The following is a 17,532-nucleotide window of genomic DNA, read 5'->3' as shown; positions in this document are numbered from 1 at the left end:
AGCCTGCCTGCCTGCCTGAGCTGCCCTGGGGCCCAGTGCTTCCTTCCATGGCCGAATGGGGGCTGGTGCTTTCCTCTGCGGCTGTACAACCACTTCCCCTGGGATGCCCGAGCTGGGCGACAGCAGGCTGGTGTCACCTGGAAGCCCCCATGCAGCTCAGGGACCACTTGGCCCGCTGGCAGCTTACCTTCTCCTCCCCCCAAGAGGCAGGTAGGAATTGGGCCCCCACCTTTGTGTACATGCCATGAGGGTTTAGTTTAGCTTAGTTCTCCCTATATTGAAGCGGTCTTTTAGAAAACCCACTATTTCAATTTAGGGAGAATTAAACCCCCACTGCGTGTACAAGCTGCTATGTTTCTGTTCAGTTCCTGTATTCTAGCCGCAGCTGCCCATCCTCTGCCTCCACGTTGGAGTGATTTCATGATCTTCAGCTTCCACACAAAGCTGATTCTGGAAGGGTACCAAGTACCTTTTGTTATGTGTTGAGCACCTTGAATCTCTCTGGCTTTTTTTACAGCCATGCATACTGAGGGGGGTCAGTAGCTGAGCTTACCAGGAGGGAGATGAATTTCATTCTAACAAGTGATACTCAATGCTGGCGAGTCAGGAGCCACATGAGCAGTCAGTGTACCAAGGAGCCACAACATATATGTCCATAGGGGAATGGTGGCAAACACATTCCAGCCCCAAAACTGAAAAAGTACATTAGTTAACAAAGTTATGTTGCATTATTCATGATTCAGGAGAAGCAAGCCCAATGCATACTGTCTTTAGAAAAAAAAACTTTGATGTGATTTTCTGTGAAGAATTCACAAGTAATAAGTTGAAGGCTTGGGGGCTGCTGTCCTGGGTATCATTGCTCCCATTGATTTGGGTGAGGAGAAGTTGATTTGATTCCAACTCCCTCATGTATTCTGCGTTTTGAATATACAGCAAAATGGACCATAGAATCATAGAAAATTAGGGTTGGAAGGTACCTGAGAAGGTCATCTAGTCCAAACCCTTGCAGGCCCACCCCCAACTTTTAAACATTTAGGAAAATGTAACTCCTTACCATTTCATGTATTTATGCAAATTGATTTTGGACATTTTTATTAATACTGGACAGCTGCCAATGGTGTGATGGCAGAAGGAGCTAGAGTCACGAGGAGGACCTGGGTGCCTAACTGTGACTTTAGGTTCCCAAGTCCAAAATCTAAAGAATCCTTGCGTGACCTTATGAGCATCTAAGTTTCTGCCAACAAAAGCCCCCTGATACTTATGTTTCTGCCCCTGGTCATGCACAGAGCCAGCTAAACCTTGATAATACCAAGTTTTTTGGCACTGAACTCATGTCTGAGACCTACACAAGCATGGACTTGTACCTGATTCTTCCACCTCACATATGAATGGTCCAACCATTGAGCTTGAAGGTTCAGGCTCTTGCTTGCATTTATTTATTTTTTTTTCCTCCACATAATTTACTTTTACGTGAAGTTAAATTGAAATAAAGCTGCTTTTTGAAAAATGGCAGTTTTTTTCAAATAAGCATAAAATTAGTTTTTCTGTAACAAAATTAGAACATTTCATGGTATTTGAGAATGGAGTTGTCCAATGTGCAAAATGACTGCAATTAGTCGTGAATATGTGAGTACAATTTAGAAAACAGCCATTAGCGGTATATTCAAAATCGAACAATGGTGGGAATTTTGGACTACAAGAATATGTGTGTATGTTAAATTTTCATTAAAAATTGTATTTCAAGTCTGCCAAAAAAAATCAGAATATTTTTAAAGGTAAACAATCCTTCTGCTAAGAGTCTAAGAAAACATTCTATTTTTCCTCCTGTTTTCAAGTAAAATATATTTGCAGCTCTCCTTGTACATTTTCCCAGGAGTTTCAAGGGCCTAGATTTTCATCTGGTGTACATCACGTTAGCACTGCTAAAGTAAAGGAGTTGTATTGATTTGTACCAGATGAGGATCTAGCTTTGATTTTTATTTTTATTTTTTTTTGTGGTCTGGTTCCTTGTATATGCACACAACATATTGGTTAGTATTAATAGAATAGCATATTAAGTGTTGCTAAATGTTACCTCAGAAGACAAACATGTATCATCAAAGGACATTTTTGCAGAAGACAGGTAGGTGTTGGTGATGGTAATGTCTTCTAGTTCAGTGCTGAAGTGCTCAGACTCCTTTATGGCATTATAGTTTAGAGCCACACTGTAATTAGCAGGTTTCTCTGACTGTTTCTTCTGGCAGTTGCAGAGTTTCCTGAAGGCTGCTCTGAATTTCTGGGACATGAGATTGTAAATCACAGGATTGATGGCACTATTTAGATAAATGCAGATTCTACAAAATAACAGGAACCAATTTTCTTGGAAAGGCTTGGAGAGAAAGGAGTTTACAACAACCAATGTCCGATATGGCATCCATAACAAGGCAAAGAGTATTACAACTACGGCCAGCATCTTGGTAACCTATGGGAAACACAAAGATAGACAGAAGATTGGAATTCAGTGCTTTCTAGGCAAACGCACATTACAAGCTATATATCATGTGGCCAACTTCAGACTCCATGTTTAAACCTCCCGAATTTCACGATGATCTGAAATACATCTGGTTCAGAATTTAAACCCATTCCTTTTAAGCTGCAATAAGACAAATTCACAGATCCGAACTCCCATGAACATTTATAGAATAGGGGTTGGTTCATTAGGGCTGATGGTCACCTATATGTAATCCCTATCTAAGGCTGTTTGCCACTACTATAATCAGGAAGAAGTGTCTACCCCCACTCGAAGGAAAGGAACTCATGTCTTCTTCAGTAATATTAAGAACTTGCTAACCACTGAGCTACCTACCAACTTCAACGGCTACTACCAAGGAAATGGTTGAGTGCAAAATTAATGTTAACCCCCATCCATGGCTGACTCAGATTTGTTTCTAATCTTAAAAGCCTAAGCATTTAATTTAAAACTAGGTTTTTGCCAGATGATTTATATTCCATGATTTAAAATTTTAAATTATATCCTAAAGTTTGGGGATAATCTTCTGAGTCTTAGAATTCTAGGAAAATTTACTGAGTTTGTTCTTTTAATAAAAGAAATTAAAAATATTAACCTATGAGAGGTCCAAAAGAGCTTAAATAAACTCAGTAAAAAGAATGAAAAATGTGCGCGCAAAAATCAATGTGTTCCTATTCTGATCCTTTCGATTGCAAATGCACGTATCACTTTAAGAATAAGTTAGGTTTACCAGTGTTTGCTAAGTTAAAGGCAGTATATGCAAGTTAAACATTTAATAAAGTTTAAGAAACATATTAATAGTCAAGGTGGCATATTGTTGATGATGAGTTAGCCCAGTGGAAATATACCACCACATCAATAGTGGGACTGCCCAGTGTAAATCAATATAGAACACATGCAGTTTTGTATGCAGGAACTGGGCAGGGTGAGGATACTTACTAGTTAGCTGAGAAAAGTGTCTTCATTGTGTTTCTTTGTCTTTTCCTTCTCTTGCCAAAACAGAATGATTGCAACTTACTGACAAACTAATTTATCACCAGCTGATCAATGTTGTTACTCATTATACCCAGCCTCCTTACTTTGAGTAGCAGAAGAAATATGGCAATGCTAAAGCAGCTCCTACTACAATAAGTGTTATTCAGGCTATGTGGGTATAATTTAATTGCTTCCAGGAAGGATATACATTTTAATTAATTCAGCAACGGGATTGACGTTTACTTTGTTAACTCTCCTAAAACCCCTCTGACTATGTTTGCTTATTTTGTTTTTATGTCTTTATTAAAGCTGTAGGAGGGGACATAATTTTCTTGTTTTGTAATCAGATTGTTCGTTATGTAGAAAATTTGCAGTTTTATTGCCCAAGGTATACACTTTCCCCTATCTGGGTAAAAAAAGACATACCAGCTATAACTAGTTTTCCACACTTGCATTTTTTCTCGTCTTACTTACAGATATTTATATTTATAATTATTTATATTTATACAATTTTAAACCTCTAACTGTTTATTCCACATTTTATGAGATAGCTTAGGAATTTAAAATACGCATGCAGGAAGTGGTAGACCCAGCTGTAGTAACCTCCTCAGATGCAGGTTGAAACTTTCACCTCCCAGTTGGTGCTCTAACCATCAGGCTGTTGGCCAGTTTGAAGTAATGTCACTGAGCAGAAAGGCATGCATGATGCATAGGAGCAGAGAGAGAGAGAGAGCGCGCAGAAGAGGTAGCCTGATGATACAAGCCCTCTCCACTAAGAGAGAGGTTATCTGAATTCTGGCTTCTAATCTCATTATGATTATACAGTGATTACAGCTACATGTGTGCTTTAATGCACATTAGCCTATTTTAAAGTGCATTAAAGGGTCACAAAAAAAATGCTCTTTAGCTAATGTGCATTAAAATAGGTCAATGCACATTTTTCTAGTACTTCACAATAGAGGGTGTGTCTACACATGCATTAATGCATCTTTTCTCATGTGCATTAAATTTGGTACCTCTGGGCATTTTTACACATGCTCTAGTAGGTGTGGGGAGGCACTTTAATTAGCAAGCCATGCTAATTAAAAGTGCCTGAGTTTCATGTGTATGTGTCTCCACACTGAAAAATGGTGGTGGGGTGCTTTGAACTGAAGCTTATTTAATGCTCATTTAATGAGCTTTAGTTCAAAACGCCCCACCACCATTTTTTAGTGGAAAGATGCTGATACATGTGATGCTAGAGTCTGGTGGAGCGCATTCATTTCCATGTTCCAGCAGACTCAATTAATCGAGCCTGCTCCAATGCACTGGATTTCCAGCATGTCAAAGCAGGCTCCCTGCACTTGTGTAGCAGCCCTCCAATGAGGGGTACTAAATTAATGCACAAGAGGCTGCGCTAACGTGTAGTAATGCATTTGTATGCTTTTTAGTGACAATGTGCAACAGACTATTTTACTGTGCATTCGCATAATGTAACTTTTTTTTCCTGTGATACTTTAATGCACAGTAAAATAGTCTACTGAGCATTAAAGCACATCTCTGGATGAGCCCAGAGGTACTAGATTTAATGTGCATTACCTAAAGTGCATTAATGAATGTGTAGATGCACCCAGTATTGGTAAAACATAAGAACAGTCGTGGATCAGGGACTGGAAACAAGAAGTCCCAGATCCAAATAAGTGACTTTGATCAGTGAGCTACATGATCACATTTCCACTTGTTTAATCTCATTTTATCCCTGGTTACGATCTTCAGGCTATTGTATAAGAGATGGGCAGTTACATCACTTCCCAGGAATGTGTTTTTGAATGAGCCCTCATTAGTGAGATTTGAACTGAACTCAATGCCATTGTGTGAAACATGCTCAGAACATGTGTATTGGACCTGGCCTCTCCTAAGCCTTAGATAGGGGCACACCTTTTTTTGTGAAGGCCAAACAGCTTAAAATGTCAGACAGGTACCAAGAAGCTCATTTCAGCCATCCTGACAGTGCTTCTGGGCATGTGCAGTAGCAGAAGTTTACACCACTGAAGCCACATAGATAGCTACAGCATCTCAGACACCCAAGCTGTAGGTATTTTTTGTAAACCCTTCACTTGGATTCAGGCACTTGGCTTGTACCTAAGTTTTATTTTTTAACACATACATGTTCTGGATCAGGGTGACAGTTTCTTGTAATTCTGTCAGCCATGCTATACTGTTATCCCATTTCACTCTGGGCAGGGCTGAACCAGGCTGGATAACAAAGTTTCAACCGTTGTTATTTTCTTTCCTTCCTCCCTCCAAGGTTGTTTTGAGTTCAGTTGCAGATAAGCTTTTAAAATGAAGCAAGTATATTCAGATAAGAATAACCACTCTTCATGGGAAATGATCCACTTATTTTAAGGGAGAAAGAACTCTATCATGTTTGTGGTTCATTGTACTGGTTGTTTTTCCAGTGTGACCCAGACCAACTAGCAAATGTCGCAGTTTGGTACAGGCGTTTGAAGAGAGAATGAGTAATAGCAACAATCTTCACAGATAGAAAGCATTTTCTTACCAAATGTTCAGTGAGGGGTTTTGAGATCATCTCTAGCCAATCACAAGCTATTTAAATATCATCTTAATGTTAGCATAGCTGTATGGGAGAATAGTGCAGACATTCACTTACAATAGTTATAGTAGGTATAAGTTTGAATTCTCTGTTCTCTTTGGAGAAAATTAATCATACTCTCTTTATCAAGAAATGAAGAGTTCTTACTAATGGGATTTAAGGAAAATAATTCATTTTATACTACTATATTATATGAGTTATCTACAGCAAGGGTTGGGAATGCATGGCCTGCAGGCCCATGAAAAGATTGGATTTGACCCATGACTGTGGGGAATCAGCAGCATACAGCAGCAGGGAAAAATTTTCTATCCCGTCTCCTACATTTCTTTGCTACATACCCTGCCCAGTGTGCCCTGGACAGTGTTTAGCAGGTGGCTGCCTCAGGCTATGTGCCCAGCTCTGTGCCACATACTGTTCTCTCATTCCACTACTGCAACCTAATCTTACTCTTGCTGCTGAATTCAGAGCTACCCATCACAATTAGTGATGAAAAGTAGGAGTTGCCACCATTCACCCCAAGTGGAGGCTGGAGTAGGGTACATGACAGCAGCCTTGGCACAGAGCAGGGAGGTCTAGGGCACTGCACAGGAGATCAGTAGCTCATAGCAGTGGCCGGATTACAAGGAGTGTCCCACCACTCATAAAGGTTGCTGACTCCTGGTTTGTGGGTCTGAGCCACAGCACATTCAAGTCAACAGACATTTTTCCACTGACTTAAATGGGCTTTGGACTTGGGCCCTAGACACTGGACATGTCTACATGTGTGCCTGACTGCAGTTGTTACTGTGCAGTCATTTAGCTGGACTAATGGTAATAACCATTACTGTGCAATCCCGGCAGTACACAGGTCATTTCCAACCCTACTGCACAGTAGTAATCGGATACTATGTAGTAGCTTATTGCTACCTCACTCACAGTAGCACATCACTACTGTGCAGTAGCACTAGCATCATGGTTCATGCCCACTGATGCTACAGTGACATAATATCTCATGTAGGTATGCCCAGTGGCATCTCTGCTCTCTGTCCCTCTTTCTGGTCTGACACTCTTTGACCCCCCCCACCATTTAAACCCCCCAACCACTGTGCTGAAGAGAGTTCAGGGAGTGCTGCTGGGGTCACAGCCTGCTTACTGAAAGCATATTGGGTATAAACATAGGACTAACATGAAAAATAACAAGGAGAAATGTATTTTCAAGTGCCATTCATGAAGACATGGCTTTCTTACATATGCATCAAGTCCGAGTTGAGCTGGTAAAATTTAATTACATCTAGATTATTGAATGGGAGACCTACTGCAAAGGGCTGAGTTTTGGTGGAAATTTATTTCTTTTGGTAACACTGGTAAGTAAGCGTTTCTAGTCCCCTCAGAAGTGGTTGCAGAGAATAGGAGTTGTTAAAAGTCTCACTTACAGAATGTAACAGGGGGGACGGCAGGGTCGCTGTGCTAGCCCTTGCCGCCTCCGCTACTGTGCCAAGCTTCAGATTTGCACCCTCCTATTCTCGCCCACCACGACTTTGATGATGTTTCTTTTGTAGGGAGGCTACCTCTCCTCCACTTGGCCACAGTTCTCATGCTCCGGGTGTCCGGCATGTCTAGGCCTTGCGGGCCTTCTCTATACGCCACCCTTCTCACCGGGGCTCTTCCCTCTGCAAGGCTGCCCTTCTCACCGGGGCTCTTATGTGGAGCTGGGGTCTGTACCACCAAACTCCATGCCCTCACTGGGGCTGGGGTCCTCGCTCTATCGTGAGTCCCCTATGAGGCCTCCTCCATCCCCTTATAGCCTCACCCAAACCACCGGTGTTAAACAAACTGCAAACACAAACAACAACATAAACCCAAGCCCCTGGGCTACAACACAAACATAAGCCTCCAGCTATAACTAGGCTCAGGCCTACTGGGTTTTCTCTCCTACCACGGTGATCAATGCTGCTCTGGCATTCAGGTTCTCTCTCTTCTGGCCAAGAGTTTCCTCATCCTTCCCTGTTGGCAGGGAACTCCTACTGTCTTAGATGCCCATCAGCAACTGCCTCTGGTCTCAGCTCCCTTCCTCCTCATAGGAGCCAGGTCTTGCCTCTTATAGCCAGCTGACCGCTGGCAGGTGTGGGTCGTTTGCTGGCTCCCATTGCCTTAGGAACCAGCACTTGAGGAGTCTTCTGCCCTCTCTCAGTAGCAGGCACCTTAGTGTCCTGCTACACAGAACAATGACATTCTCACTCAAGTTGTAGGTGGTTGTGTTTCAACTCTAAAAGCCCCTCATTCATCCAGTTCCAAGGACTGAAGGTTGGGGTCTGTTGCATGTAAACCAAGATGAAATACTTCTTACAGGTTCTCAGAGGGATTTAAATCTACAACATGAGTTGATCTGAATTAGCTGTTATGGATTTCTACTTATTGAGGAATAAGGGGCCAAATCTTCCTGTTCGTACCTCACTGGGGTTGCTCAGGTGTACCAAAGAGAATGTAGCCTAATGTGTTTAAGTATAATAATCTTACTAAAGCTCCCGTGCCAATTTTCAGGCTGCTGGATATTAAGCATAATTAAACCTTATCTATGTTTCAAGGCAAATTCTTTTGAGTAATAGCTAATCAATGCAGGACTGCTGTAGGAACCAGGATTTACATGTTTTTCAACCTTATTTTGTTACTTTCCTTCTAATGACGCAAAGGGCCCAATTCAAAACCTGTTGAAGACAACAGATAGATTTATGATGGCTTTCCATAGAGTTTGGATCAGGCCACCAGGCTCTAAATCCCTCAGTAATTATTCATATGAAGGATAGCACAGCTTGTTTGCCCTTTTCTTGGGGATGTGCAGTTCATATTGTAGATTCAGAATACAAATTATTCTTAGTTGAGGAAATTGAAAACATGACTGAATGGCTTTGGGCAAATCCATTTTAGGCCAAATTAGCAGCGTACTTTCAATAAGGATGAAGTGGTTCAGTTTGAATATATTTCTGGCTGTACTTAACCACTCTTAAGATCCAGTGATTTAGGTTCTGAAAATGTTCTGGAAAACATTTCAAAAGGCTCCTACTAAACAGATTCTTAGTATCTTAATTGTGCACTGATATTCTCATACTTCCTGCTCTATGCATGGCCTCAAAAACCACTTTGTATTAAGCAAGTACTCTTATATGAGAGAGAATTAAATATTCAGATTATTCCCACTTTGCTAACTACGATAATTGTTTTCTCCTCTGAATCTTATTTTTATTGTGTCAGCAGATAAAAGGTTTAGTCTTTCTAACTGTGCTAAACAAGTATTACAAGGTTTTAAGGGCTTCTGGTATTTCTCTTCTTTCGTTTTCCACACCATAAAGCTAAAGCTTTCGACGCTTATTGAAGTCTTGAGACTGTTGGATGCACAAAGTGGAAGGATTGGGTCTAGGATATGAATCTAGAATATTGGTATAAAAATAATAATACAGATAGATTTGAACAAGTTTCATCACCAATAAAACAATGCTGGCTAAGGCTGTATTTTTTCATAACCATTTTGTTATAACATTTTGTTAAAAACTGACATTTCCCTGTGCAAAACATAACACGTTATTGACTGGAGAATTGAGAGTAGTAGAGGAGAAAGGAAAGAAAAGAAAATTTTCTGTAGCAAAGTCCAGGACTCCCTTCTCTTCCTGAAATCTGACTTCATTTCATCCTCTTCTTTCTATTTTCAGTAGTCCAGTCTGTAAGACTTTTCCTTATGTCTATTTCCTGAGGGGAACTAAACCATTCAAAATGGAGAAAGAGAAAAAAGCCTTCCAGAATTTAAGAGAAATGGGGCTCTTCCCTCCAATACTCCCTCCTCTAGAGACGAGGAAAAAAAATCAAACTAAACACCAACAAGCAAAAAAATAAGTAGTAACAGCTTCCTTCTTTTCAGTTTGTTCCATCCTGCAGCACTTATTGTACTTACACTATACAGTATTTGTATCTATTGTACTGAAACACTGGTCAGCTGGAATGGATCATTATGAGATATGCTCATTTTTTCCTTATGCAGTTTGATCATTTACTCTGTGAATAACACATTATCCATTACTAAAATGCAGCATTATTATACAGAAATAAATGCATAAATAAATAAACAGATTGAATATTAGTGGTTTTCTAGATAAGAATATGGAGCCAAATTCAATTCAGCTCACCTTGGGGTGCAAATCTGCAGTGAATCTGTTTTTAAAAATAAACAGACAAACAGTAATAAAAAATGGCAAACATTTTCAAAGAATTCTGGTCCTTTGAGTCCCCAGACAGAAACCCTTAGCACTACTATGCTAGACAATCCTATGTATGCCCTGAACTGTGCCCAGCAATCAGAGGGCAAACTATACATAGTGATAATATAATAGAGATGATGTCTCTATATATGGTAGGTGAATATATTATAAATCTACATCCCTGGAAATTGTCAAGAGATGCTTGTCTGCCAGAGATGATCCTGTCTTAAGCAGAGGACTGGAGGAGATGACCCCCCAAGGTCCCTTCCAGGCCTACTTACGTATGATCCTGATTCTGTGGTCAGAAGCATGCTCATTCTAAATCATAGGTGATATAAGAGAGAAGTGCTGGCTGGCAGGATATGTGCTGTAATGGTCAGATTCAAATGATAGTTTTCACCCCACCTTACTTCCGATCATCTGCCCCAGAGGGTGATTCAAAGGATCCAGACACCTAGGATTTCCATAGCATCAATGGGAACACTTTGGAGATACCTCAGAGCAATTCAGGTTGTGGTGTCCTATGCCATGAGTGGGGAATGGTAAGGACAAACAAAAAACCAGCCCAGAGATGTTTAGCACTGTATACCCAGAGAGGGGTATACGGTGCCATGGGGAAAAAAGCAGCAGCACAAATTTGTGCCACTGCACAAGGTTCTGGTACACCTCCCTCACCCTCTACAACCCCCCTCCTCACCTCCCACATGTGGGGTTAGTGCAGGGGAAAATGCCCCAGGTGGGATACAGAAGCTGAACCCCCACCCCCCAGTGCAAATTAACAGCGCGGGGAATGCCTGTATGTATGGTGTGTGCGGTGTGTGGCACCACAGATGGGTCTGCAGCATCACAAACCACACACCTACACTCATCCGGATGCGCCCTTAGAGGCTAACTGGTTCAGAAAGGCATACATTTTTGTAGGCAACATCTTACATCATCACATGTTGTGACTTGTGAAATTTAAAAAGCAGAGAGTTGCAGAAAAAAGGAAGAGATGGTCTCTTTCTGACCTAAAAGTTAGAGTCCCTGTGGCTGCATTATTTCTATTTTGCACACAATGATGATGGAAAGTAAAGGACATAAACAACATTAGGAGCAGGGCTCAGGAACCACTCTGTACAGAAATGCCATAACCCCTAAGCTACAGAATCAGACTCCCCAGTATAGTTTTATATTACAGAGTTTGAAAAACTGAAATAACTCCAACCTGCTCCCAATTAAGCACCTATTGGGCATGTCTACGTGAGACGTTAATGGCGCAGTAGGCTAATAACACCGTGCAGTACTGTACTGGGCAAAAACCATGCTAATATGTTACCATGTAGTAGTATTACGCTACTGCGCTGTAAGCATCACCAACATCTCATGCACTAGAGCTACTGCACAGTAGCTCAAGTTACTGTGCATTGATTTAGTACTTGGTTAACCAAGTGCTAAACTTAATCAGCAGTAACTACAGTGCATTAATGAACATGTAGATGAGCCCACTGAGACATTTTGAATCTGGCCTTAAGTACCCTGTGTTTAAATGGCCCAGATCTGCTGGCATACTTCAGGGCTCATTTGTTTCACTTGGCTTTGGAAGAGAGGCACTGGGAGCTATGATATAGGCTAATGTAAAGAGAGTGAGCAAAATCTGAGTATTTAACACTGCTTGATTAAAAGGAGGCTGCTGTGTGAATTATGTATTGTTAGCAATTGTCAGTGATAGGCAGGACATTCAAAGCCAAGGTATGGGCACTTCTAATGTTTTCCAAACTGAAGAAAATCCACACAATGCACACAAAAGAATGAGTAAACAGACTGAGTGTTAGTGTGTGTGTATGTGTATTTTTATACATATATGTATATACACTACTGCATAAGCATTATAATGACCTAGAACAGTAATTAACAATTTTGTTTAATTTCTCTTCATGTTGCTTTCAATGGGAAGTTTGATTGAGTTCGGGGGATACAAAGGGAGGCTGGAACATAAGCCAGTTCCTCAGATTTGAGTGACATTTAATTCAAATTATTAACCAGTTTTCCTCAAACTTTGTAGGAAATTTCTCTATAGGGCTTATAGCAAACAGGGTATTTTTGAGACCCAAACTAGCTTTATTGTGCAGAAATTTCAGAGATGTTAAACATCACTGTAAAGCATCCTTCCAGCCTGTTCACATGCTTTTAAAGAACAAATCTTTTGCTTGTGGAATAAGTTTGCATAAAATGGCTAATATCAATAAAATGCATGAGGGAAAAGAGGCAGATTCTCTCACTAGCTCTGAGCACCAATCTGTTTGCTGTCAGACAATTCAAATTTGTGTAATTAAATCCTCTGTTATGCTGTACTCTGCACATGTTAAAGATATTTAAATGGGAAAATACATCAATAGCTTCTTCAGGTTCAATCTCTCACTTTTTGCTCTTTGGGGAAACATGCAAGTCTGATAAGTAGGATCTCTCAAAGACTGAAAAAGCACAATTCCTCTGTAGAAGTGTTATTAAAATAGATTTCTAAAGCACCTTAGAAAAGTTCAGAATAGACAATAAGGGCATAAAATTATTAAAAGAATGTAGTCTTCATGAGTGCAGTTGAGTATATTATTGATGTATATGCATAAATAAGATAATTCAGAAGAATAAGATTGCAATGCTCAGCTCTGGTGAAAGAGTTAGCTTCTGAATGACTAATGTTCAAAATTATTCAGACATATCCTGTATGCACCAGAGTCTTTTCATTTTCTAATATAAAATTGAAAAGGAAATATCTAGGAGTCATCAACTGAGTAAGAATTTCTGCTGAAAGGTTTACACGGAAATTGCCACAAGATTGGGGCATTAGATTTGGCAATAATACAAAATGCACAAATGTACCACAGCTCTAGTCCTGAAAACATTTAATTATGGGACTATTTTTTTTCATGTGACCACTGCTGCTGTTTCACAATATTGTGTCCTTGCAGTTCTTTCATTGAACATGCACTTAGTGAGATCAGCTTCACCATCAGTTGAGAGAGAATGCATGATTTTTCACTCCTGAATGTCAAGTAGAAAAGGAATATCTGTTTAATGCTTTAGTGTCTTATTTTTTTTGTAAGAATGACTATTCTAATATTTTTCCCTGGAGTCTTAAAAAGCTATTTGTACATCCACAAGTTGTGACACTACATTAGACAGCAAGTTTTGGAGAAGTGAGTATCACTTTTGGTTAAATCAAATGCCTGTGGAAATTGAGCTAGGATCTCACCCGTATCTAAAAAAATGCTTTCCAATATCCATCTTTGTTCTTCCTGCTATCAGATATGGATAGTTCTTGTATGGATCATACAGGAACAAATATAGCCCTCTAAATACTCCAAGAGCACTAAGGCAGACAAGGTTCCTTGGGTGAATTTGATATCTTTTATTAGACCAACCCAAATAGTTGGAGAATATTTATTAAGCAAGTTTTCGGGTTCAAAAACCCTTCGTCAGGCTAAGGAAGTTTCAGCAGTTGGTGTGTGCTCTTCCTGGATGGGATGAGCACTAAGATTTTTTTTATGTTTGTTAGTAATCTATTTAAAGGTAAAGTCCTAAATTCATAATTAGTGATGTACACCAAGAAAAAAAGCAATCAGAATCATTATTTTAGTTCATTGTCTTGAAACTATACATCCCAAATTATCAGTGACCTCAAACACTGAATTTGCATAGACACCCTCCCCTTTTGTTCTTCATGAAACAAATGAGACTTTGAACTGTCTGGCTTCAAAAGACACTCTTGACAAGATACTGTCTTCTACTCTTATTGATCTTACCCCTAATCAATTTAACAGCTTCAAGTGCTGTGGACTGGTTCAAGTGCAATGAACTGGACAAACTGTGCATGCTCAAATGGCCCACACCCAGCAAAATGTCTAGATAATCTTTTTTCATTCAATGACAGCCAAAGGGACATGTCTTCACTCTTGGTGACTTGTGCAGTTTCTTCCACATTTCACCTGGAGAACAGTATGGTGACATTAAATCAAAGTTTCCTTTAGTATTAGAACCCTTCTCTAGGAACCCAAATATTCTCCCATGGTATTTCTCAGCAGTACATCAAACTCTTTGTTTCAGCAGATTAACTACACCATTTTATCTTGCCAAGATTATTGAAAGAGCATACTGTCATCATTAGATCTCAGAAGTCTACTAGAAATCACTGGGGTCAAGCATGTCCTTGAAGTTAGGAAACCTGCTTAAACTCAAGTAATGGGTTAATGCTCTATGCTGGATCAGGAGCAGAGTGTACAACATACTGCCAAAGTGATCCTGAACTATAATTCCGCCCCAAAAAGGAAAAAGGGCCCAAAACTCAATTCTCCACCCTATATTAAGTATTATCTCATAACCTTAGTGACTGGCAAGGGCCTGATTCAAAACTCTTTGAAGAGGACATCCATTGTCTTAACTAGCAAATTTTGTGTCATGAGCAAAACCCTGCCAGAGAGCGAGGTACTGCTGCCATAGTACCACCACTGCCACCGCCACGGTACAGACTCCCCAGGAAGCTGGCATTCTGGTGCCTGCTCTAAGTCAGTGCCAGGCTTGTGTGCCACTTACCCACCCCTACTGATGCTACTCCCATGAACTTAAATAGGGAGGGTTCTGATCTTAAATTTCTGTTGCATTTTATGCCAGGTGATGTTATACAGCCAGCTGGGAGACTGAGCTGATTTCTGTTTTTCTTGGAATAGTCAATACAAATTCTGAACTAGGGGGTTGGGGGGGAGGAGGGGGGAACCCATGGAGAGGCCTATGCAGAAGACCGAAGCTTCAGGATGAACTGGATACCATTCAAAATGGAGCTCCATGTGTAACACTGTATTGAAGTTTTCATTTTAATTAATTTTAAAATACGCTAAGCTGAATTCTGCTCTCCATGAATTTTGTATCAAACCAAAGTGACTTTAACAGGGTTATTCTAGCTTTACAAGGTTATAACTAAAATAAAAACTTATCATCTTCTACTATAATATATAGTTATTTAATAGTTCTGGTAAATTGTCCTAATTTTACCAACTGCCCATAATCAACAAAAAATGATTACCCAACAGAGGTGGTATTTGCCTAATAGCCACATTAGTGGCTATATAAAATGTACTATAAATAGGAGAATGAAGGAAGAAAAAAATCCAGGCCTATGCCTTTCCTTTTCTTCTAACTCATATTTTGAGAAAAAAAAAATCACTTTGAAAAATAGAAAAGTTTTAGAAAGCTGTTTGTTTGTTTTCTCTCTCTTGTCTTGCCTAGTTGTGCAAAAGTATGCACTAGAGGACACCAGTATATGACAGACTTCCCTTAATTGAAGATGCATGGATCAGAGCTGTGTCTCTGACAAATATACTTGTGCATTCTGCCTGTCAGGTACTTGACATAAATAAAGGTTAATTAAAATAACAACTCAATGGAGAAAAAAATCACTTTCTACCTCAAATATGCTATTCTGAGTCTGTGCTAATATAATACTTATGGTTTTGCAGCTATCTATTGAGTTTTCCAGGAAAAATATGATAGAAGAGATTTTCAATTTCCATGCTGTACTTCTATAAGTTTTACTACTTTTAATATTTCAGGTTTTTTATAGTTCCGCAAAGGCAAAAGAGACTTTTTGTTTTCCTAGGCAGTTTGAATTTAATCTTTACTTCAGTGGATAAGCACGCTCTGTAGCTCATGCTACAGTAAAGAAAGTGAGTTGAGCAAATTCAGTCCCATCTCTCCATCATAGTTCCCCTACAATAGCCACCTCCCTCCTTAAACCTGAGTCTCCCTACCTGCTTCTCTGTCATACCTGAGATGCAAATCCCTGGCTCATCTCAAGCCTTCTAAGACCCAAGGGTTGACCACTTAAAAGCCTCCTGCCTCTCTCAGTTGACAAAAGCCTTGTATACTGTACTTGTTTCCTTCCTGGTCCTGAGTATATAGCTGTTCTAGATGTAAGTTCAGGTACTCTCCATCCTTGGTTTGGCCACTTCAGTGGTTTGAGGCATGAGGAAACACCCAAGGCCACTAGTGGGATAACACAAATTTAAGTGCACAGGACTGAGGATATCTTGCTAACTGGTCAGCTGCTTTTTCTATCACCATTTTTCTATCTTGGGCTCACTCACACACTCAAGATCAGGGTACTGGAGTCTGCTTAATTTTTCCCCATGGTTTTAGTTGCTTTTCCTACTTTTTGCACACATGGGATCAAATTCTACCCTGTTACTGTAGTGTAACACTAATGAAAAGAATGGGAAAGAACTATTGGGAATGAAAAGAAAATCTTCTTGGTGGCTACATCTACATAAGATGCTGACAGCATAGTTGTGACTGCACAGTCATTTAAACAGAGTAACCAGAGTTACCATGCAGTAGTGTAGTCAAACGGCTTTTTCATGACGCTGACTGCACAGAAGCTGGAGACTACTGTGCAGTAGCATTGCATCACACTTTCTGCCATGTGACGCTACTGCTCAGTAGTCTCAGGCTACTGTGCAGTCAGCATCTCATATAGATGTGGCCAGCAGGGCTTAAGTCTGCCCTCTCTTCTCATAACTCCTTGAGGTCAGAAGGAGTTTTTCCTGGGTATGTGTTACTGTTTACTTAGGGTGAAGTTCAAATCAACTGGTTGAAGTTCAGTTGGCTGAAGTTCAGCCAGTTGATTTCAAACAGCTTGCCCTGTACATTAGTGCAGAGGGTGATCTGCATGCTTGGCAGACAGTTTTACAGGCTCTTCTCTCTGCCTGGAGATAGGAGACCCAGGGCACAGGTCAGGGCTAGTTAGCTGCTGCCCGATGGATCCCGCCCCTTCCTCCACAAAGTACAGCTTCCCTCCCTGGGGAGGGGTCAGTCTGTACAGGGAGGTGGGTCCAGAGTACCCAATCCCCATGGGGAGTGAGATCCCCAAAGTTTGGATCCAGGAATGGTACCAAATCCCATGCTCTTCTGTCCAAAAATTGCAAGGCCACACAAGGACCTGAGACCCTGGTGTCACATGGGCATGGCTTGGTGATCCAGGTAGAGTCTGTAGGGGTGAGGTGATGGTGGAGGAGGAATAGGTGCTACAAGGTGGGGCAGGAAATGGGAGTGAGTGGGGATGGGGAGTCTGGAACAGAGGTGGTAGGAGAAAGGGGATTCCAAGAATGGGGGAAAGGGGTAGGCCAGACCATGTCCATGTGGAGGGCAGTGTCAGGTATGGGGGTGGGTCCCCCACAGTTTGGTGGTAGAAGAGGGCCCCC

General features: G+C 40.7%; 1 protein-coding gene across 1 annotated transcript in view; it reads right to left on the bottom strand.

The window, feature by feature from the left end:
• Positions 1-2,000: 2,000 nt before the first annotated feature.
• TRHR (thyrotropin releasing hormone receptor) overlaps positions 2,001-17,532 on the bottom strand; it is a 19,123-nt gene continuing 3,591 nt past the window's right edge. The window contains exon 2 of the mRNA XM_006035099.2: positions 2,001-2,461. Within this exon, the coding sequence (XP_006035161.2) occupies positions 2,054-2,461 (408 nt within the window). The 3' untranslated portion in view covers positions 2,001-2,053. The remainder of the gene's footprint in view (positions 2,462-17,532) is intronic.

Source organism: Alligator sinensis, unplaced genomic scaffold (genome assembly GCF_000455745.1).
Source record: "Alligator sinensis unplaced genomic scaffold, ASM45574v1 scaffold1430_1, whole genome shotgun sequence".
Classification (NCBI taxonomy): domain Eukaryota; kingdom Metazoa; phylum Chordata; order Crocodylia; family Alligatoridae; genus Alligator; species Alligator sinensis.
Note: the sequence above shows the minus strand (reverse complement) of the source record. Positions and strands in the feature narration are given on the sequence as shown.